The sequence below is a fragment of the Moschus berezovskii genome, chromosome 17, assembly GCF_049115385.1.
Source record: "Moschus berezovskii isolate FMDL1 chromosome 17, NW_MosBer_1.0, whole genome shotgun sequence".
Lineage (NCBI taxonomy): Eukaryota > Metazoa > Chordata > Mammalia > Artiodactyla > Moschidae > Moschus > Moschus berezovskii.
The window spans coordinates 31794361-31818692 of NC_142476.1; the positions used below are offsets into that span (position 1 = coordinate 31794361).

A 24332-nucleotide genomic window follows, 5' to 3' on the forward strand; every position below is an offset into this window, starting at 1 on the left:
TGAACAAGCTTGCTCTATGATGCCCCATTTAATTTATTAACTATTGCCTTATCTAAACATCCTCTATAACCTTCTTACCTACGGTTAGGAAGGTGCTCAAGAGCTGCTCCGTGGCAACAGGCTTGATCTCTGTCCGCAGATTAACAAATCTGCCAACCACCAAGGGAGCTCGGCGGAAACCTAGAATCCTGGTTTGGAAGGTTGAACAGAAGAGAAAAATCTTTGGGGATATATTTTATTTTTATTTATTAAAAAAATGTTTAATATATATATTTTATTGAAGTATATTTGACATACAAAGTTTTAGATGCACAGCAAGGTGATTTAGTTATACATATATGCATATATTTGGAGATGGAAATGGCAACGCACTCTAGAATTCTTGCCTGGGAAATCCCATGGACAGAGGGGCCTGGCAGTCCACGGGGTTGCAAGAATCAGACACTACTTAGCAACTAAACCAGAAAACACATACATTATTTTTCATATTATTTTCCATTATAGGTTATTACAAGATACTGACTATAGTTCCCTGTGCTATACAGTAAATCTTTGTTGCTTGTTGTGTATCTATGGTGATGTATTTAAACAGAAGGGTTTTTTTTTTGGCCAAGTTGAGCAGCTTACAGGATCTAAGTTCCCTGACTAGGGAATTCCCTAAACAGAAATCTTAAAAATCACAGTTAATCATGTTATTAGGTGTGTAAAGGTACTGTTGTGTGTGTTAGTTGCTCAGTCATGTCCGACTCTTTGCGACCCCATGGACTGTAGCCCGTCAGGCTCCTCTATCCATGGGGATTCTCCAGGCAAGAATACTAGAGCGGGTTGCCATGCCCTCCTCCAAAAGGTATTGTTGATTGCTGGCAAATATTTTTCAGAGGTACGTATATTTATGAATTTAATATCAAGATGTAATTTATTGAAGATAAATCTGGCAAAATGTGAGCAACTGTTAAACCTAGGGAGTGGGTCTATGGGTTCATTATAATGTTCTCTCTACATTTGTTAGAAATTTTTCATAATAAGATTTTAAAATAAACTTAACAAAGCATTAAAAAAAAGATTGGGCCTAAACCCACACACGGTTTCAAATCTTTGCATAAAACAGAATACTGATAGAAAACTATACAAATTAACCTAAAAGGATAAACTCATAGGACAACTTAAATACAGATACATTTTAAGATACTTCTAATGGTCTCAAAGTGCAGCCTTATGGTTGAGCACCATCATTTTTTTAAAAAAGGAAATTTTCTTGCTAAAAAATATACACACTCCCTGAAGAAATGTTGGAGGGGCAGAATTCAGAATACACAGAAAATTTATGGAAGAAAATTAAAATCATCCATAATTCCACAATCCAGAAATAACTAGTGACAAACTGGCATTCGACCATATTTTTCAGACATGTATATATAGACATATACTCACTCTTGTGTGTATATACATAATTGAAATTATACTATATGTAATTTTGCCTCCTGCTTTTCATTCATCATTGCATCATGAGCCTTTTCTGACTCTCTTAAAAAGTTGCCTAAAGGTTTCTACAATTACAAATGACTGTGCAATAAATAATCCATTGATCAGGGCTGCTGACTGACTCTCTATCCTAAACTCATTCTTAAAAATGCCACAAAAGCAAGGAGATCAAAAGATCGATCGAAATAACATAAAAAGTGAGAAAACCTTCTGAGGCCAGAGGAGGGGGTTAAATCCTAATGTAATGGAGAAATAGCAACTCAGAGCAGAAAAGTTTAAGGAGCACGGGGTGGGAAAGAAAGTATCTTTTCTCCCCACTGACCACTGTCAGACCAAAGGAGCATCCATTTAGTGCTGGGAAGCCATATTCAGTGGCACTTGAGCCTGGCTGGGGCAGTTAACAAAAGGGATACGGGGCTGGTCAGAGAATAGCATTCAGACTTTGAGGGAGGGAAAGGCTTTTAAATACAAGACCCCAAAGCACAGGTCATAAATTGAAACATTAGTTATTTAATTAATATCCTAAGTAATAATTTCGGTACAAAGACTACTTCACTCCAAGTTAACAAATAGGTGCTGTGCTGTGAAAAGATGAGGAGGTATCTCTGCCAATAATTGGGGAACTATAAAGGAACAATGAGATACCACCTTACATATATCAGATTAACAAAAATTACTATATTGGATAATATGAAATATTGGTATGGTTATAGGAAAAAGATCTTCAGGCACTGCTGGTGTCCATCAACAGAGAAACAGGAAAGGGATTAGGGATGAAGAAAATAAGGAAACAAATAAGGTCTTGCAAAGACTGATTCTAATGTGCAATTAAGTGATGAGTACGATTTATGCAACTCTTTCCCACTAGGTCTTAATAGGGGCAGTGAAAATTCATGGTATTATGAATGAACATTCATTTAATTTTCCCTGTCATTAGATGTTTAGGGTGTTTTCAGATTTTCAGTACTGAAAACGCTACTAGCTAAGATCTTGCTATATGTATCTTTGAATTTCTGATTCTCTGGGGTACTTTTTAGAAATATCTTCTGAGAAATGTCTTAGATGTTTGCATAAAAAGGTAGCTATTAATTCAAAGGGTATGAACATGAAGATTCTGGATACATGGTGCTAGATTTCTTAAAGACAGAACCAATTAACAATGACATAAGCAGCATATAGATGCCAATCTATTCCTGCCAATAAAGTACTATCTTTTTTCTAATATTTGTCACTTTCAGTAGGAGAAAACAGTATCCCATTATTTCACTGGATTTTTTTTTTTTGGTTGCACTGTGTGGCTTGTGGAATCTTAGTTTCCCAACCAGGGACTGAACCTGAGCCTTCCAAAAGAGTGGCGTCCTAACTGATGGACAACCAGGGAATTATCTGGATTTTTTTTTTTTATTACTGGTGAAGATGAACTTCCTCTGTCGTATTTATTAGCAATCAATAATTTCTATTCAGCCAACTGTGTTCTTAGACCATTTTCTACTAGTGTTTTAGAGTATGTATAAGATTTTATAAACTTATATATTAAGGCTATTAATGCTTAGATTATATATTAGATTCAGGTATTTTCCTCCCAAGTTAGTTTGCTTTTAAATTTTTACATTTTTTGACATATGAGTTAATTTTTTTTTTAGTTGAATCTGAGTTTTTTTTTAATTTATTTATTGGCTGCAGTATGCGGGATCCTAGTTCCCTGAACAGGGATCAAACCCATGCCCTCCTGCAATGGAAGCAGAGTCAACCACTGGACCATGAGGAAAGTCCTCTTTGTGATTTTTAAATTACTGCTTTTATACCTAGAAAATCCTTCCTAATCCTGAAAAAAGACAAAACTTAATCTTTATTTTCTTCTAGTTTCCTTATAGATTCATTAAAAAAATATAGTGAATAATTTCTTTTAAAGTCTATCAACATGCCCTGATTAAAGAGTTGATCAAAAGGAGCAACTGGGACACTAGACAATTCAGTTACAAGAATCCTGACTAATAACTGGCTTAAAAAGTATTAGTTTTCATCATTAACTTACACATTTAGAATTCACATTTATCCTGGTTATTGAAGTTGTGTATATTTTGTATGAAGGAAAATAATATTTACATATATGTCATGTTATGTTTCCAGCATATGAGTATTACTTAAAAACAAAATCAAAACAAAAACCAGGACTGGCAGGCCCAATTAATGACCAGTTCAATTTAGGGATTTGAAGTCAAACTTTGGTTTTCTTCTTGCCATTTTATTTACCCAAATAATGAGGCACTCATACAAATTTAGTAAAAGCAATCAGTTATCTAAAGTAAGTTAATGAGTTAAAGTTATTACACTTTTTTTAAAAATTACACTCCTCTGAAAGGAGTCCACAAATCCTCTCCAAGGTATTTTTAAAAGGCAATAAAACGAATGTAACCCACTGTGATTACACATACCTGTCCAAATGAAAGGCTGCTACCTCTGCATTGTGTCTATCATAACCAGCATATGGTTCCCCTTCTACCACATAGTCCCGGTTATACCTGCAGAGTGAACGGGAAGCACAGATGCAGACATGAATTACATCAGTACCAGAGGTGACAGTATAAGAGGCAGAATAGAAACTCTGCAAGCCTGATTTCGCTCTAGTAACCTTCTCTGTCAACCCTGAGAACAGTCATGGGTTAGCATGGATCACTAGTAGACGATGTGAAGATGAAGTGGAGAAGAAAACTAGAATTATACATCTACCTCTGCAATCATTCTATGAGTAAAACACAGATGTTATTTCTACCCCTCCTAAAGACTTTCAACGTAGCTTAAGTAAAACTATAAGGTACTTTTCTGAACTCTTTGTATCTTCAGCCCAGTGCTAAGTCCATAGTTGGTGCTTAATAAATGTCTACTGAATTGTCTACTAGACTAAACTGAAATAATGAAGACAAATATGTAATTAAAAGGTTTGCTTACCAAAATGGCTATGATAAGGCTTATTAGAGAAGTTTAAATTTCTTGGGGAAAACAATGGTCCTGATATGCTTCAGGTTTTGTTAAGTAAGTAGGAAAAGGAAAAATTTTAAAAAGCTATCTGAATAACTGTTCTAAGTTTATGATGATGCAGTGGAAGGAATACTGGACTACAGTGAGAGTTAGGTAAAGCTCTGTCATTACCTGCCTGGGTAACCTTGAGTAAAACCCTTCTTTTCTCTGGGTCTTAGATTTCTTATCAATAATATTAGGGGCTGGACCAAAGGTGGCTCAGAGGTTAAAGCGTCTGCCTCCAATGCAGGAGACCCGGGTTCGATCCCCGGGTCGGGAAGATCCCCTGGAGAAGGAAACGGTAACCCACTCCAGTATTCTTGCCTGGAGAATCCCATGGACGGAGAAGCCTGGTAGGCTACAGTCCACGGGATCACATAGAGTCGGACACGACTGAGCGACGGAACGGAACGGAAGATGTCTTTGCAAAGAGCTGACTCATTGGAAAAGACCCTGATGCTGGGAAAGATTAAGGGCAGGAGGAGAAGCAGGGCGATAGAGAATAAGATGGTTGGATACCATCACCGACTCAATGGACATGAATTTGAGTAAATTCCAGGAGTGAAGAACAGGGGAGCCTGGTGCACTGCAGTCCATGGGGTTGCAAAGAGTCAGCCACAATTTAGCGACTAAACAACAACAATGAAAATGTGTTTCATCTCAAACTCCATTCTGATGATTTTACATCACATGCACGACATAAATGAAGGAAAATGAAAACTGGCATATTTCTTTCTACTAATTATATAAAGAGATACGACTTAAACTTGTTAATGGGAAGAACTGAACACAATTCATCTATGACTTCTACTGTTCACCTGCATTTCCTGAATCAAAAGGAGACCTAATAGGCTTTACAAGACAGAAATAAGTTGAGAATGATGTGAAAAGGAGCCACTCCACTAAGGTCACTTGATCTCCATTGATGAAAAGGCCATGGGGAAGTGGGAAACAGTACTATGCAAGGCACTGACCTTCAACATAAATGACCACAGAATATAAAGTGAAACCATGTTCATAAAACACATTTTCAAGTCAAAGCGATGAAACATTTATGTTAGGAGACAGACATGCCTCAACACCTGGTTGGACACTAGTTTCTTCTTAGCCTGGTCAATATACTCATATGTATTTTTTTGTTTCTGGTGTCAAAGCATCATTTAGGCTGCCTAGGATTACACCTGCTACCTCCAAATTAAAAGTCTCAGTTTTTAAATAGGACTGCAGTGAAAGCTGACACTAGTCAAGCATTTCTCTCCCCACTACAGCTGCAGGTGACAGGCCTGGAATACTTTATTTCTCAGGACTCCGGCGGAGCCACAGAAGATTGTGGTGATACACAGTCCACTCCTTTCAGTGAAACGTTAGAGAACTTTCCAGAACATGGAAAGACTGCACAGAGTGAAATGTAAAACCCTAGAAAAATTCAGAAACTTTGGGAGTGAGCTGGAGAATCAGGAAGGGAAGGAAATGGGAAAGGAAGAGGAATCAAAATGAAAGAACTGCACTGGAGTCCAAAGGTCTGAATCCTTAGTTCATGTTTCGGTTTTTGTGAAACATGCACGTCAGAACCCTGGATCTCACTTTCTCCAGAAGTAAAATGAGTAGTTAGACTTGTTGATCACCAAAGTCCCTTTCAGCACTTCCTATGATCCTTCACTTCCCAAGCTCTGGGCCCTTGCCAGCTTGTTCTTTTCCCATCATAACTGCAGTTTTTGCCTACGAAAATCAATGTGCTTCCAGAAAAGATACAGCTAAATTAAAAAACTAAATTACTTTTCTAATAAGGTAAGGCAAAATGTCCAAATAAAGGCATGACTGTATTCCTGTATATTTCATGCACTATACAAATCTTCCATCTCTGACAGGAGGACACGGACAGCCAGGCTCCAGAAATACTGAACCACAAGTGGCTGTTAAAGAAAGGTGCATGTCTCAACTCAGCAGGAAGGACTTAGAGCCTCCTCTCAACAGAGCAATACATCTTAAGTCACTGACAGAACAACGAAATTCATACAGTAACTGCCGATAAATCACTCCTATCCTCCTGGTGAAGGACATCAGAATGTGACCAAGGATATTAATTCGCACTTACACTAGGACTAAATAGTCTCAGAGGCCCCTGGGGTCAGAATAGCAATTTGCTGGGTGTTTTCGGACTGGAGTCAATTTCTACAAGTGCTTAAATGTGCACCCACTTTCCCCAGCCTGCGAGAGTGCCAGGTATAATCAGCCTGGTTCAGTGTGTGCAGTGACTAGGGTGCTACCACCCACTGTAGGGGCCTCGACAGCTTGCAGGGGGAGGGGGAGGAACATCCCTGGACCCAGGAATAGACAAGGGCTATTTGGGAGATGATAGGGGATGAAGGGGCTGCCTTGACAAGAATAAAGAGCTGGGTGTAGAGAGGAGGACCAGGCTGTAAAAGGCCTGGCCATTAGGCTGTGGAGGCTGGGTTTTGTCTGGTGAGTAATGGGAATCCCTGGATGTTTTAAACCTGGGGAGCACAGTGATGATATGGGTATTCGGGAGAAGAATGAAAGTAGTTTTCAGGATGGCCCGGAAGGGGAAAGTAATGGGAAGGCTACAGTGATAGTAAGAGATACGAGATGAAGCATCAATGACTAATGTTAGCTTATGCATTTATCTGCTGCCACTTCCCCTTGTCACCAGTTTGGCCTCTTCCACCCTCCATTTATATTATATCTTGTCTGAACACTGCACACCTATCTGCAAAGCACCCGAACTAACACTAACGTTGCACACTATCAGTAATATCTGCCTTCTAACACTTCCTGCTGCCCCATCTCACCTTTAATTCCCCAGTGTATAAACAGTGGGTGTGAAGAGGGTATCCTTTTATTTAAACACAAACTGCCTGCAATTCATGTCTTTTTACACGAACTTATTAATTCTTGTTTCTAGTTTGCTTTCTTTCCATCAGTCTGCTTATGCTGCTGATCGCTCAGGCTACAAATCAAGAGGTCACATTTCAAAAGGAAACTAGCAAATTTTTGAAAATGGAAGATCCATGTCCTCTCTCTTACAGGAAGACAAACAAATGTGAGAGGCTCGCATGTGTGTGGCAGAACACCAGCTGCTCACACTCTGACAGATCCAAATGCCAGCTCCATTAGTTATTGCAGGGTGACCCTGTCAAGCTACTTTTTCCACGTCTCAGTTTCTGGTTCTGGAAATAAGCACCGTAACTGTCCATGGTTGTGATGAAGGTTAAAAGCATTAACATACAAAAGTACTTAGTGTAACACCTGGCAAACAGTGTGCATGCAACAGAAATTAGATTCAAGGTCCACATAACCATGCTTTTCCCACATTACCTAATTTCCACATCTTCCACACACCATACCTCCCAGTTCTGGGCAAATGCAGATCCCACCCATTTCTGGAATCCCAGTATACTAGCTCCCCGGCTGCCTACTGTCTACTGATAATCTGGGTCATGAGGAGAGCTGAGCCAACTACTCCGGTCACAGTACGTTTCTGCACATCGTCACCCCATGTTTGTTCTCCCACTCCAGCAAGAGACCCCAAGTTATGCGTTATAATCCTCTCCAAAGCTCCACTGAGGAACGAAAACAATGTTTAGTCCACAGATAATTTCTGACCTTACAAAGTTTGAGAAAATACACTGGTAACTAATTCCTGTCAAAAGAATATAGATTACCATCATGTTAACCTATTTCAAATTCATATACACACAGAAAACTTAACAAGTAATTATTCTATAGAATTGCCACACAAATTCTCTCTGTAGATCCTCAGAGAAGTCCAAAGAGATCACTAATAGTATATGAACTAGCTCTTTCTCCAGTTCAAATTTGGGCTGAGGCAACTAAAATGGCTTAGTTCTCTGCTTAAAACAGGCAAAAGAAACGAGGTATTACTACACACACATTAGAATGACCAAAATCCAAAACACAGACAACACCAAATGTTAGTGAGGATGTGGAATAATGAGAACTCTCACTCATAGCTGATGGGAATGTAAAATGAAACAGCCACTTTGGAAGACAGATTGGTAGTTTATTACAAAATTAAACATACTCTCACCATATAGTCCAGCAACTATGCGCCTTGGGATTTACCCAAATGAGCTAAAAACTTACATCTACACAAAAACCTGCACATGAATGTTTACAGAAGCTTTATTCACAACTGCCAAAACTTGGAAGCAACCAAGATAGCTTTCAGTAGGTGAATGAATAAACAAACTGTGGTACATCTACACAATGGAATATTATTCAGGGAAAAAAAAAAAAGAGCCGTCAAGCCACAAAAAGACACAGAGGAACCTTAAAAAACATGAAGAGAAGCAAATCTGTAAAGGTTACGAAAGGTACCACTCCAGCTATATGACATTCTGGAAAAGGCAAAACCACGGAGACACTACAGATATGGTTGCCAGGGATTCAGGGGGAGGACGGGAAGAATGAATAGATAGAACACAGGGGACTCTGAGGTCAGGGAAGCTGTCCTTTATGATGGTGTAACGGTGAACACTTGTCATTATAAGTTTATTAGAACTCACAGAATATACAGCACAAAAAGCGAACTTTAACATAAACTATGGACTTTAGTTAATAAATTAATATTGGCTCATCATCTGGAACAAAGGTACTAACTTGATGGAAGACGTTAATTATAGAAGAGACTGCGGAAGAGGAGGAAGGGAATACATAGGAATGCTCTATACTCCCCCTCAATTTTTCTGCAAACCTAAAATTACTAAAATAAAGTCTATTAATTAAAACAAAACCAAAGCTCAAGTGAAAGAATCATAGCTTTAGCACTAAAAAGGACTTAAGTTACCCATCCAAAACTCACTCCAACTCTGGGTAACTCCTACTCCACAGCATTTCTGACATGTGGTTATCTGGTCTTTAACTGTACACTTATGGTGACAAGTTGTTTTATTTCCTAACCAATTCATTTTGTATCTCTAACATCTGGCACATAGTACTTGATAAATTTAGAAATCAAGGAGAGCTCTCACTGTAAAGTGTTCAATCTAATATGGTACCAAAACACGTTCCTCCAAGTTTCCCTTACTCAAAGAATCATGGAACATTAAGAGCTAGAAAAGACTTCAGAGACCTTTGAGTCTCTCCCTCCCATTTTACTGAAGAAAACAGTAGGAGAGGGAGAGGAGCACTCAAACAAATTCCAGGTTAGAACCAAACAGCACAGATAACTTCCAAGATGAAGACTTACCGCTTAGGTTTGAAGACAACTTTCTGTCCTCCTTCAAGTATCAGTAAGGCTTTCAGTTGTGTCCCTTTATAACCCACATCAGCTTTAATGATTTTCTTGGTGGCCATGGCATGCAAGATTGCTCCCAGCTCTGGTGTCTCTTCAGGGTACACTTCCCGGGGAACCACCCACTGGGCTGCAATCTCCCAGGGAGACTGCAAGGTGTGGTCCAGCTTGGGCACCAGCTCCACCCGCAAGCCCGCCATCATTCGGTGAAAGGCCCTCTGGTCCTCCCGGTTGGCAGCTGATGTATCTAAGTTGTCAATCAGGAAAACTTTGGTGAAGATAAAGATGACAAGGAGAATTGCTAACAGCACGACTCGCTGCTTTAGCTTCATGTTGACCTCTTTTCCTTCTCCCCGACCACTCTCACTTATCAAGGAGAGCAGGTGGTGATGGTCAGCAAGGAGACTCCATGATTATACACACTGGTCCATCTCTTCACTGAGGTGCCTCCCACAATTCCTGCAAGCCCAAGTATAAAGCACAATTCATTCAGAAATTTTGTCCTTCCACCCCTGAATCTTTTGCAAGCCTCAAATAGATTGCTCACCATTTTAGCTGGACTAATCCTATGTCTGAGAAGACCCAATAATTTAGAATGAACTGGTCCAAGGAAGGATGTAACAGTTAAGAACTAGATACACTGAAAATTTAAAAGCAAATACTCCTGTTTTAATAGGGTGCAGAGCCATTCCGGAGCCATTTGGATGGCCAACAATTCTCAGAAACCAAAACAATGAGGAAAACCACAAAAAAGTTAAACGCTAAGATATGCATAACTCCTTAACTTTCATTTTACCTTTCAAAACCCATAAATGACTTTTGATTATCCCAAACCACCAGTATTTAGTAACTTTCCAGTTACTGTCTCCAAATACAAGTATTACAACATATTATAAGACAAGAACTCTTAAAAAATGCCAAAGAGAGTACTGTTACTGCTGCTGCTAAGTTGCTTCAGTCGTGTCCGACTCTGTGTGACCCCATAGACAGCAGCCCACCAGGCTCCTCTGTCTCTGGGATTCTCCAGGCAAGAATACTGGAGTGGGTTGCCATTTCCTTCTCCACCAAAGAGGGTACAGAGGACAGTAATAACTCCCTCTCTGAATTCAAATACCCAGCAAGCCTAAACATGTCGTATCTGCTGCTCACATACTGAAATACAACACCAAAACATGTATCTCTACTTATCAGTCTTCTACTAATTATTTTTCAAAATTAAAAACCCTGTAATATATGGATAATCAAATCTGGATAAATTAAGCAAAGGAAAAATATATCCCTATACCATCTGGCTATTAGAAGAACATTAATGAAAATTAATGAAACCTGGTACTACAGCAACATGACTAAATCTGGACTGGTCAGGCACGTAACAAAGATACTTATGCTACAGACCTAAAGAAGTGCTTCCTGTGTGGGGCCCACCACACTGGTCAGTTCTCAAGCTGAAAGATTCCAAATACAAGATTTTTTGCCAAGGTGTCAAGAACATAAAATTCAATCTCATTTGCATGCTGACAGGCTGCTTTCCACTCCAGAGGGCCCTTTAAAAACATGCACAAGCTTGCTCTGCTATATGCCTACAGGCAGCACTGTGCTGGGCTAAGCCAAAGATGACAAGAAGATAACAGGGTGTTGCTTCACTCTCCAATTCATTTAACAACTCAAACTATTAATTGAAGAAATAAAACCAATACAAAAGATGGAGCAAATGATTCAGGCTGAGCCACTCCCAGCCAAACCAGAGACTGCTCCCCTATTAACAGCTGGAAACACATCCCAAAACAGTCTACTAGAGCAGTGTGTAAGGGCAGCGCCTTGCTGAGAGCTTGCTGACATGCAGTTTATTCTTGGTGATTAACCACTCCCATTTCATTTTCAGGAAGATGGCAAAGTGAGAGTCAAATTCAAATTCTAATTATCTCCAGCCACCTGTTCCGTTGCATCATCATCTCCCAGGGAGTACATAACACTATTAGCTGAAACACAGGCAATTCAAGTGTATCCAAAATGTAATTGTGATGGTATCAAATTTGTTGTAAAACTCAGTAAAATAGTTGCCTATGATTACTGGTAACAGCGATGCTAGTAGAACAGGTTTCAGAGATTTTTGCTAGGCCTAACAAAATCACTGCAGATGCTGATTGCAGCCATGAAATTAAAAGACGCTTGCTCCTTGGAAGGAAAGTTATGACCAACCTTGATAGTATATTAAAAAGCAGAGACATTACTTTGCCGACCAAGGTCCGTCTAGTCAAGGCAATGGTTTTTCCCGTGGTCATGTATGGATGTGAGAGTTGGACTGTGAAGAAAGCTGATCGCCGAAGAATCGATGCTTTTGAACTGTGGTGTTGGAGAAGACTCTTGAGAGTCCCTTATACTGCAAGGAGATCCAACCAGTCCATTCTAAAGGAGATCAATCCTGGATGTTCATTGGAGGGACTGATGCTAAAGCTGAAACTCCAATACTTTGGCCACCTCATGAGACGAGTTGACTCACTGGAAAAGACTCTGATGCTGGGAAAGGTTGGGGGCGGGAGGAGAAGGGGACGACGGAGAATGAGATGGCTGGATGGCATCACCAACTCTGCGGACATGAGTTTGAGTGTACTCCGGGAGTTGGTGATGGACAGGGAGGCCTGGCGTGCTGTGATTCATGGGGTCGCGGAGAGTCGGACACGACTGAGCGACTGAACTGAACTGAACTGAACATGACCCAAACCACACAAATTCTTCAGCTATTTGTTCAACAGTACAGATCTCTGGCTGCAGTGGTAAAATGTAAGGTGGAAATCTCACTGTGTCGGCAATCTTTTCCTCAGCCCCTCCAGCTGAGGTGCTATTCCGGCATAAAGGGTCAGCTGAACAGCCTTTCATGTCCTACAAAACCCTCGTCAGGACTAAAGTCTGGTTAACCCAAGATTCTAATGATGCTGCTCATTTCATTTAGAATGAAGAAATTCCTCCCTTGTGCTATATAAACATATCATATCTAAACATTTAGCACAAAGGTTGGGGACAGTGAGGGGTTTTGTTTTGTTTTTTAAATCACCAATGCAATGAGAAATTTGAGTAGCTCCAAAATTCAGACAAAACAAACTGAGCCTGTGTGCTTTTAAATCTCATTACCTTTTGATGGGCCACAGAAGAACGCACTCATCAGTTCAGGGCTGCAAATATTTCATCAACTCAACTAAGAAATTCCTATTAAGTGACTGAAGGGTTCAAGTGTTGCCTCACTTCACTATTTACCTCTGCAGATTAGTTGTGAGGGTAGGTTTGAAGAAGGGGCTGAACAGATTTTCGCGTTTGTGATTAGTCACCACATCCTGGCAGAACAAGCGAGCCTGCAACCTGGCCCTGCTCTCAACAGCTGCCCAGCATGTCCACAGCCACTGTCTGCATTTAGTGAGAGCGCCTTTCACTGAACCCCTGAAGGTCTTCCAATCCGGAACAGATATTGCAGCAAAGTCATTTTCCTAATCACACTCCATCTGTGGGTTCCATAAATCCCTTAGCAAAGCAATGATGGCGTCAGCCAATCTATGTTGCTAGGCGCCACTCTCACTCCTCACTTGTCAGCTTCCGCCAAAACAGAATATGAACACGGTCCCCATGTGTCATTGCTCACTGGAGTGCTCTCAAAATTCCTCTTGCTCTTATCTTTTCTTCCCATCTTCTCCTGTTTAAAGCCTAATCTAGCTTTCAAGGGCCATCTTCAAAGCCATTTCTGGTCCCTCCTTACTATAGTAAACTCTCTCGTCTTTGGGCCAGTACTTAACTACATTCTGCCATATCCAGTGTCTTCTTGTAGATTGTTCTTAATTCCCCTCTCAGAATTCTGACTCCTTACTCATCTGAGCTACTTTTGCACTCCCTACATGTATGGATGTGAGAGTTGGACTGTGAAGAAAGCTGATCGCCGAAGAATTGATGCTTTTGAACTGTGGTGTTGGAGAAGACTCTTGAGAGTCCCTTGTACCGCAAGGAGATCCAACCAGTCCATTCTAAGGGAGATCGATCCTGGGTGTTCATTGGAGGGACTGATGGTAAAGCTGAAACTGCAATACTTTGGCCACCTCATGCGACGAGTTGACTCACTGGAAAAGACTCTGATGCTGGGAAAGGTTGGAGGCGGGAGAAGAAGGGGACGACCGAGAGTGAGATGGCTGGATGGCATCACCGACTCGATGGACATGAGTCTGAGTGAACTCCGGGAACTGGTGACAGACAGGGAGGCCTGGCGTGCTGTGATTCATGGGGTCACGGAGAGTCGGACACGACTGAGCGACTGAACTGAACTGAACAGTACGTAGCATAGTAAGGGCAGATGCCTTTTTTCCCTTAAACCGAATAAACTACTGCAAATGAGGCTTTGCAAGTATCTCGAGACTCTGCTGTTCATTTCCTTTGGTACTGTATTCGGTATCAAATGAGTGTCTATCACCTGGCACCTTAACTTGGCTATCTTTAATCAGCTACCCATTTTTAGGCAATATACTTTTCTACTGACACTATTCAATTTAGTTGGTAGTTTCAGAGGATAGTCTTTTTCTGAGTAAATATTGACAGCTCAGAAAGAGGTTTTCCTTTAGTAGGAAAGCTGCTATTCCTTCAGACTACAGGGCAAGCACAAATATATTCAAGAAATTGACAATATAGAGTTTTTAGTGTAATTTCTACAAAAGCCTGTAAGTCTGCAAGACTCCTTTCCAGGAAAATGTATTAGATACACAATATAGAATGAGTCCTTCCTCCAATGAAAGAGGAATTATTATTATTATTCTTTTTCATCTTTACTCTTTACAGTGATCCCTTCCTCTCCTGTATCCTTGAGAGGGGAGGGTACCCACAATAGAGCTTCCATGCAGTATTTTCTTCTTTAAAACGGCAGCATACTATACACTCTGCATACTGGGTTTCTAAGAGGATCCCCCATTTCAGATACTAAGGAAAGCAAGATGACTGGGTATATTCCAAATTATTCATGAAAACTTCTCTTGCATTCTCAGGAGCCTGCCTGCTCTATTTTATGCCTGCACTGCCTCATATAAATGCCTCCAACAGTGTAACGCTGTCCAGTTATATTATCGTCATTTATTAAAATGTTTCTGTTATGCGGAACAGAGCCTACCTCAAAGAACAAATAGACTCAAGGTAATAATATAATACAAAAAATGTTCAATATAAAAAAGGCAGGGCTAATGGTGGTACTCACACTAAAAGGTGGCATAAATTCCCAGATTGGAGTTGTGGAAGAGAGACGTTTAGAAGAAATCTTCACATTGAACCCTGGTTTCACTCTTGGCTCTATCAGCGAAATGAGGCTTGACATCGAAGCTGATATGTCATTCTTTTCTCTTTCTCTTACACACAGGCACACACACAACTCCTACACATACGGTAAGTGTTTTATAAGGATAAACTTATGACTACATTGTAAATTATTTTGGGAGAGGAAAGAGAAGTTTTACAGAAAAAAGTGAAGTCATAGTATAAAGACTAGATTCCTCTGTTCAAGAATCTGACTGATGTCTGGAGGAACATATACAGATATACGCACTGGTGCAAAGATCTGTAAGCCACTGTGTGATAAAATTCAATGTCTGTGACTGCTGAGGAACGTGAAAAGACCTGGCCCCAACACTTACTACCTTACCAGGTGCTCCCACAAGCCACCATCAAGGTTCCAAACCTCATTAGTAGCTGTGCCACCTTGAATCTCCCTCTGATCAAGAGACCTCACAATATTTCACCTGAAGTCACAGAGAAGAAATCCCAACTTCTGTTCAAAGCAACTAAAAACAAAGGCTTCAGTAATACTTGTTTTTTGTTTTCAATTCAATGGTCAAATCAAGTTCTTACCACATGAAGGGAATGCAAGACATTTTTTGAGTGTTAGGTACCAGAAGGAAAACATTCAATATGAAAATTTCACACAGAGGGAGATTAACAAAGAAGATGGTGAAGGGCGTAGGATTTATTATATAACTAGCATATTATCAGTTTTACTCACACAATCTCCTTGCCCTTCATCCTGAGTGGAAATCACAAGGACAATTTCACGAACTTCTTCTTTGGTCATTGCTGGTTTCAACAAACCTCTGAAGTTTTGGTAAGCATAGAGGTAAGACCTGAATTTAATTATGAGTTTTCGGGTGACTGTCTACAAAGACAGAAACCAACAATTCTTCCCATCAAGAAGTGGAATCTATTTTTCCTTCCCTAGAATATGAACTGGCTTTGTAACTTGTTTTGATCACAGAACGCTGTGGAAGTGGCCGAGTGCTAGGTGTCTTAAGAGACCTGGCAGCTTCCATTTGGGACCAAGCTACCATGTAAAGCGGCTCAGGCTAGACTACTGTGTGATGAGAGGCCTGGTCAGCTCTTAATTATTCTGGCCACCCCAGCTGAGAGCGAGATACATAAGTGAAGCCATTTAGGGCATTCCAGCTCCAGCTGAGGTCTCAGCTAAATACAGCCACCCATGTGACTCCAGCCAACATCATGTGTGCAAAAGAACCAATCAGTTGGGCCCAGTTCATCTGCCTAAGTATGAGAAATAAATCATTTAGTCTTAAGCCACAATATTTGGGGGTAATTTGTAAACCTAACATTTTCATGTCTATTCTGTCCATATCAACTATCTGGGATATATTAATTAACCATTTAAGTACAAATAAAAATTGGATTAATAAATGAAGTCTTTTAAAGGTAACAAAAGAAAAAATAGCATCTCAAATGGATCATTTACTAAAGTCCATTTATAACTTTAGAGCAATTAAGGCTAACCCCACACACTCACAGAACTATACACACCCAGGTTATAAATTCTAACCTTTAAACTTCAGTCAAAGCATAAATAATAGCAAAAATTATAACCCTTTAGTACCAAAATAAAATAAAAATGCATATTTTCACCTTGGGGCAAGTCTGATATACTGCCTTTTTGTTTTTTTCAATTGGTAGTGACCTTAGAGCACTTCACTACATTATTATTAGCTGCCTCCTAGAAATAAATGCAGTCTATCCTGATGGTTAGTGACAATTCTTATAAGTAAAATAAAGGGCATTCAGAAATCTTTCTGCTTAGCATTGTGAGCCTCTAGCTTAAGAAGTCAAAACCTCCAATACTAAGTGGTACCAAGTGTTCACTACATAAATAAATCTCTATATCCTCAGAAAACCAGCCCACTCCTGTGCTGACACCACCACCTGCTGCTGCTGCTGTGCTGCTGCTGCTGCTGCTAAGTCGCTTCAGTCGTGTCCAACTCTGTGGGACCCCATAGACAGCAGCCCACTAGGCTCCTCTGCCCCTGGGATTCTCCAGGCAAGAATACTGGAGTGGGTTGCCATTTCCTTCTCCAATGTATGAGAGTGAAAAGAGAAAGTGAAGTCGCTCAGTCATGCCCGACTCTTAGCGACCTCATGGACTGCAGCCTACCAGGCTCCTCTGTCCATGGGGTTTTCCAGGCAAAAGTACTGGAGTGGGTTGCCATTGCCTTCTCTGCCACCACTGCCTACAGCAGTATAATATTATTCTTTTTCATCTTCAATTGGGAGTCTTCAATTGAAACTAAACCTAGCAACAAATAATATCACTAATCAGTATCTACATATAGTTTTCCTTTTCACTCAAATAGGTTCTTAATTCACCTTCTTTCTGCTAACCTCCCTGAGCCTCCATTTCCTCATATGAAAACTGAAATACAAACACTATTACCTGACTCACAGAACTGTTAAAAATGAATGGTACTACCAGGTGTATTGTGCTAAAACTAGTGCTTGGACAACCTGTAGTAGTTGCTTGTTGGTCATTATTACCACATCAAAAACCCAAAGATGACTTCCTGAGAAGAAAGAATGGCAAAGGAAAAAACCCTCATTGTTTATGCTGTCTTCTGGGTTTACACAGTCAGGGCTGAATGCATATGTTACATTACCAAGAGTTCTAGTAACCTTATATTACTGAACCAAAGACTTCCCTAAATTTGAGGAGTAGATAAGACTGTAAGCAAGTAGGTATCGTCAGAGTGGATGCCAGGTGAAACAGAAGACTAGGAGGTTATGTCATTAATCTGGCCAACCTTAGGCCAATGTTTTTCTCGTCTGCAAAGTTCAATTCTACCACATTCAACGTAAGTGAAACAGGTGGGAAGCATGAACTTTTTCTATTTCATGAAAATGGCTGAATAGAATGCCCTTCACAATGTTCTTCAGTTTGGAAGATTAAATCTGTGTTTTAAAGGTGACAGCTTTGCATGTCCTAGAGCAGCCATGAAATTAAAAGACACCTGCTCCTTGGAAGGAAAGCTACAACAAACCTAGACAGTACATATCACTTTGCTGACAAAGGTCTGTACAGTCAAAGCTATGGTTTTTCTAGTCATGTATGGCTGTGAGAGTTGGACCATAAAGAAGGCTGGGCAGTGAAGAATTGATCCTTTGGAACTGTGGTGCTGGAAAAGACTCTTGAGAGTCCCTTGGACAGCAAGAACAAACCAGTCAATCCTAAAGAAAATCACCCCTAAACATTCATTGGAAGGACTGATGCTGAAGCTCCAATACTTTGACCACCTGATGCGAAGAACTGACTCACTGGAAAAGACCCTGAGGCTGGGAAAGACTGAAGGCAATAGACGAGGGTGGAAGAGGTTGAGATGGTTAGATAGCATCACCAACTCAATGGACAGGAGTTTGAGCAAGTTCTGGGAGTTGGTGATAGACAGGGAAGCCTGGCGTGCTGCAGTCCATGGAGTTACAAAAAGTCGGACATGACTGAGAGACTGAACAATAAAGCTTTTAAGATAAGCCCTGGAGTAACTTAAGTTATGGGTATAGAAAATTGAACTTCTACACAGTCCAAGTCGGTTCAAGTGTTTTCACTTCCACTTAAACATTTATTCACATATATAAACTTGTGGTATGTGAAAACCTCTAACAGTTCCCTGTGAAGGCAAGAACTAAAATGATCACCAGACATTAACGAAGTATAAGGTAGCCTTTCTTCCTGGGTGTGAGAGTAAAAATGAAACAGGCAACAGAGTGTTTCCTCCCTCATTGAAAAAAATTCAATTCCTGCAACCTGTCCCATTTAAATCTTGATTCAGGGGAATCCTCTAATGATTTTTCTTGAAAAGTGAAAAGAAAAAATTTTCAGCTCATACCACTAGTGAGATTTGTTCTAAAAAAACCAACACAAGCAGTGTTCATTGATCTAGAAACTCTGGAAATGCCTAAGAATTTGCATTGTTTCAAATGAGACAGGTATAATGAACTTTCCTAAGTTCTAGGTATTTCATTGCTCAATTATCAAATCGAACAATCATTTAAGGCTACACAGAATGTGATTACTATATACTGTAAAAATACGGAATTTCAATAATAAAAAAATTTACTTCAAATTTCATGTTTTCTATCTTTTTGTTCTTGAAAAGGTATGTAAACTTCATTCAACAGTAAAAAGTTAAATGTATGAAAAAGTATGTAAACTTAATTCAACAGTAACACCTCACACTTTTAACTTTATGTTCTAGGGTCAGTCAAGCTGACAGGCTACAGATCACTTTAGAAATAGGAACCCCAAGCAGGTCTGTGCTGAATTATGGCTGAGTGGCTCCCGGCATGATCCCCTGCTATAAACGAATATAAATACACGTGCACACATACATACACATATATTTTTTGGCAGCCTGTCTCCTCTACCCTACTGTGAGTTCCTCAAGGACAGGGGATATTTTACTTTCTTTGTAGTCAGAAGTAAGCTAGTACAGTTCAGGACACATGAGATAAACACTTACTGAATAAAAGGAGTGAAGAGTAAGGCAGAGACCTTTATGGTTTTAAGCATTTCTTCAGCTCTTTGGTTTAAAGGTGACCTCTTTTTTTAACCAATATAGGGAAACTAAGTCCTGTAATGAATTCAAATATACATACAGTAAATATGTTGAAATATCAAATATTAATACCAATTTTATACATTCAATTTTAAACTGCTGCCTTCTATATACCTTGCTTCCACCTTTCACGGCCATTGATATTGCCAAGCTGGTGCCTGGTGTTGGTTGGGACTGGGAGTAAAGATGATTTGGAAATGCTAAGAGGCAGATTGGAGATGGTCCAAGACATTGTCCAAGAATGATACATGACAGGGCTGGAACCAAGCTTTCAAGTGTTATTGGCAATACTTTCTGAAATGAGAACCAACACTGATATTTCCATATCACTTTCTTTTTTATATAGAAAGAACTACAGGGACATACACGCACCTATATAGAGTACAAATTCACTATCTAAACCAACGATAAGAAACAAGAGAACAAAAGGTATTTGGGCAGCCAAAATAATGGTCACAAAGTTCATCTACTAATAAAGAAAAGCCAGGCAGACCCTCACTAAGCTTATTTAGCTGTTTTACATTCAATTTCAGGAAGCAGAGTTATCTGGGTTGCTCCTCCACAGAAGATTAGAAGCTGCAAAAAATTTTAAAAAGGGCAGCAGGGACACTAACAGTAGCAAAAGCATAGCTTTATCACCTTATCACCTCTGAAAGAAGAGACAGACTGACTACTGAAAGCAAATTCAAGAATTCAAAAAGCGGAAGGGGCAAATAACCTACATATGTCAATCACCTCCAAGCCCTGCAGGATTACTGTCTGTAACCATAATCTCAAATCAACAAAAGTTAAACTACATTGTTTAAAAAGCAAATGAAACATAAAATACATTGTAAAAACTTCTGCACAAAAAGTATAGCCAAAAAAGGATTTTTGCACACAATATCTTATTTCCACGCTGGTAGTATCATATTCCCACACTGGTATTGATACATAAAGCAGAGAGTCAGCATTTAAGAGCAAAGGATGATGAAATGATAAACTTCACTGCCTCACCCTGTACTTGGTTCTGTTCCACATGCATAATTTCATATTCCTTTCAAAATGTACCCAAATTAACACCATCCCCTCCACAGAGTAGTTACCTTGCCAGAAAGCAGACTCCAAACACACACGCTAAAGCTCAGTGTCTCTCTTCTGCATCAGCCCTCATTTCATATCTCGTACTAGTATGACAGATACACCCCTCTGACTGATCATGTCCAGAGCTGGGCCTTCCCTCTCCTGATTCTGGATATGAACAAAATCACAAGTGAGAGCTTTGTATTACATTCTCTCCTAGATGGCTCTGGGAGTCATGTTGACGTTACAAGTTGGTCAAAAGCTGGTTTCAGTTGCAAAGTAAGGTCTTCTGTTTAGTACCCGAGGTCTGTGCCAATGAATTCCTCAGTCCTTGAGGGTTACAGACGCAGTTCAAGGAAGGAAAAGAGGGAGAGATTTACAGGTGTGGGATGACACGCACTTCAGGGAAGGATAAATCCCCTCTCCCATCCGCAGTACGAAGGACCAGAAGATGGACAGTCAGGGTCAGTGATACTGGCATGGTCAACACCAAGAGCTCGAGTTCTTCTACTAGTGCAAAAATAGTGTCTACCAGACCAACCGCTAGTGAGCTGAGTCAGAGCAGGCTGCAGGAGCAAGTCTATGAAGCTGCATCCAGGCTGCTGATGGCGAGACCACCCCCAATCACACAATCAGATCTCAGGGCAGCTCCAGCAAGTAACACCCTTTACAGATACCCATCTCAACTGAACTATTTTCAACATGAATCTGAAACAATTTCCTTGACTTTTTTTTTTTCCTTGTAAAGAGGAATAAACAATTTAATATCTGCACAAGGATGTGTCCTCCTCCCTCATACTGTTTTCCAGCCATTCATTCAACCACCAAATATTTACTCCACACCTACTACAGACAAAAAACAAAGCACATCAATCATTATCACAACACTAAACTGTATGCTTTTGAACTGTGGTGCTGGAGAAGATTCTTGAGAGTCCCTTGGACTGCAAGGAGATCCAACCAGTCCATTCTAAAGGAGATCAATCCTGGGTGTTCACTGGAGGGACTGATGCTAAAGCTGAAACTCCAATACTTTGGCCACCTCATGCGATGAGCTGACTCACTGGAAAAGACTCTGATGCTGGGAAGGATTGGGGGCAGGAGGAGACGGGGACGACAGAGAATGAGATGGCTGGATGGCATCACCGACTTGATGGACATGAGTTTGAGTGAACTCCGGGAGTTGGTGATGGACAGGGAGGCCTGGTGTGCTGTGATTCATGGGGTCGCAGAGTCAGACACGACTGAGTGACTGAACTGAACTGAAATTGTAGTTCCTCATTATAACTGTGCTTACACCCAGGTGGCTCACTGGTAAAGAATCCACCCACCAAAGCAGGAGACAAAGGTTCAATCCCTGGGTCGGGAAGATTCCCTGGAGAAGGAACAGCAACTCACTCCAGTACTTTTGCGTGGAAAATCCCATGGACAGAGGAGCCTGGCAAGCTACAGTCCAAGGAGTTGCAGAAGAGTAAGACATGACTTAGCAACTAAACACATTGTAACTGTGCTTCTCAGCCCCAAACTACCTGGCACTTAGTCCCAGAATGGCCTGACATCAGCTTCAAAAGACAGTCTCCTTTTTACTGTTTCCAACTGTGGCCAGAGAATACAAAGAGCAGCCTCTTAATTCTATAAAGAGATTGTAGCAATCGCCAAGAGACAACCACTGTGACTATTTTTAAAAGTTATCAATTCAAGAGTTGAAGCATCTGGCTTCAGGGTTTATGCCATTAAAATGATGGTCATACAAAGTGAAGGAAGCTGAAGACTGCCCTGTGAGTAGAAGAAACAGAAAATTTCATTTAGAAATCCAAAATTCAGAAAAGATAAAAAGCAGAAGATTTAACGCTGTGTGAAAGAACTGGAGTCTACAAATAGAAATCAAGAGAATGGACTAAAAGTCAAGAAATTATCAACTCAGCATAAAGTAACTCTATGACATAAAGGAATACATGATAGAAAGAGTGATCTGTTTGTTCCCTATTTCAAAGTACCCTAGGCATGTTTTCCAATTTTCACTCTTTAACTAAATTATGACTACTTTCCTAACTAGTTCCAGAGAAATAGGACAAACCAATGTCACATTTTTACCAGTCAAACTGAAGAAAAGCGGTGAGCTCCAAGATTTCCTGATAATCTTTTACCGCCATTCATTTCTATCATTGCACTTTAATGTGAGGCAGAGACGCTGAATTGCTTGCTTGTGCCTCTTAATTCTCTTTTGACAAGCACTTTAAAAGGTGGAAGGCCCTCCAGTTGACTGACTGCACTGAATGGTTCTAGGGGCCAAAGACCATCATCTTCACAAACTTCAAGTTATTAATTTAACATAAATCGACCTCAGACTGGCTCTAAGGCTAGGCAAATAATTTAGCATCTTGAACATCTGTATCTCAGATTCTCAAGGATACTTTTTGATGATAAATAACAATATATGCAGAAGTGCTTTAAGGCTTGGCTCAAGAGTGCTGCATAAATTCAAGGACTGTACTACACTGAGGTCTCCAGCCCAATTTAAAATAACCGCAATGAAATTTACGCATTAATTTACAACACAAGGAGGATAGCAATTGTTAGTAAACAGTAATCATAGTTACAGTTTTACATAAAGTCCTGCCATTTGAAAGCTAAAAGATCCCACATTCCTATTCCTTTTCAAGGTGAGAAATCAAACCTTGGCTGGGTGGGGATGATACTGATTCTTGGCCCTAGACTCAAGTCGCTGTATCAAGCATTTCTCATTTCCCAGAATTATAAATCCTCACTCCTCCAACCGACGATATGGCCATTTCAAGGGCTAATAAACTCTTAATGACCGATCATGTCTTGTCCCCTCGACTTTCCCTCCAACATTCTCTACCGTTTCTCGTCCTATCCGGGAGACCTGCAGGTAACAGAAGACTGCTTAGAATGAAACTCTCATCAGATTCCCATAATCAAGGACGCGACTTGACAACTGCTCACGCTGATCAACGGCAACGTTTCGGTTCTCTTTTAATTGAGGGGGGCCACAGCACCCGGAAATGAAATCTCAAGCGCAGCCCACTTTGCACAACCGTATCATTTCCTTAAGTTGTGCCCTACTGCGAGCGCGCAGTGCACGACCCCGAGGGGACCGCGGATCCCTAGGCACGGTTACCCTGCCTGCCGCCTCGGGCCTGGAGGTCACTCGCGCCTCACGGCCACGAGGTGGGCCCGCGGGCACGCGATCTCCCCACCCCGGGCCGCCGCAACGGGCGCTCGGCGGGACACGAGGGCGGCACCGGGGCCAGTCGGCTCTGGGGCCGGCGTCCGGGCGCAAGGGTGTGTCAACTCGACAGACCGCCGGCTGCCCGAGGCGCCCCCAGGTAAGGCCCGCGCCTCGGGCGGGCCGAGGCGGCGGCGGTCTCGGCCGCGTCCCTTCAGTCGCTTTTACGACCGGCGGGAGCCCGCTCAGGGCCAGCGAGGCGGGCGCCCGGCCCGGGCCGGTCCCTGAGGCAGCCACCGCTCGGGGACGGCTCAGGGCACCGGTGCCCAGCCCCTCAGGGAGGCGCCCCGCCCTCAGACGGCCCCGGCCCGGCGCGCGCCACGCACCGCGCCCCGCCCGCGGGCCGGCC

General features: G+C 41.1%; 2 protein-coding genes across 3 annotated transcripts in view; one reads left to right on the plus strand and one right to left on the minus strand.

The window, feature by feature from the left end:
• FAM20B (FAM20B glycosaminoglycan xylosylkinase) overlaps positions 1 to 24332 on the minus strand; it is a 44531-nt gene that overhangs the window by 19971 nt on the left and 228 nt on the right. The window contains exons 1-4 of one of the 2 annotated variants that reach the window (XM_055419185.2): positions 19576 to 19597; positions 9731 to 10234; positions 3918 to 4004; positions 79 to 188 (exon numbers count right to left, since the gene is read on the minus strand). In XM_055419185.2, coding sequence (XP_055275160.1) covers positions 79 to 188; positions 3918 to 4004; positions 9731 to 10107 — 574 coding nt within the window. In that variant the 5' untranslated portion in view covers positions 10108 to 10234; positions 19576 to 19597. Of the gene's footprint in view, positions 1 to 78; positions 189 to 3917; positions 4005 to 9730; positions 10235 to 19575; positions 19598 to 24332 lie in introns of those variants that run through there. The other variant, XM_055419186.2, reaches the window with a different exon arrangement.
• Positions 21213 to 24332, plus strand: part of LOC148775108 (uncharacterized) — a 49589-nt gene continuing 46469 nt past the window's right edge. Inside the window, exons 1-2 of the mRNA XM_088844922.1 lie at positions 21213 to 21390; positions 23740 to 24083. Coding sequence (XP_088701048.1) covers positions 21213 to 21390; positions 23740 to 24083 — 522 coding nt within the window. The remainder of the gene's footprint in view (positions 21391 to 23739; positions 24084 to 24332) is intronic.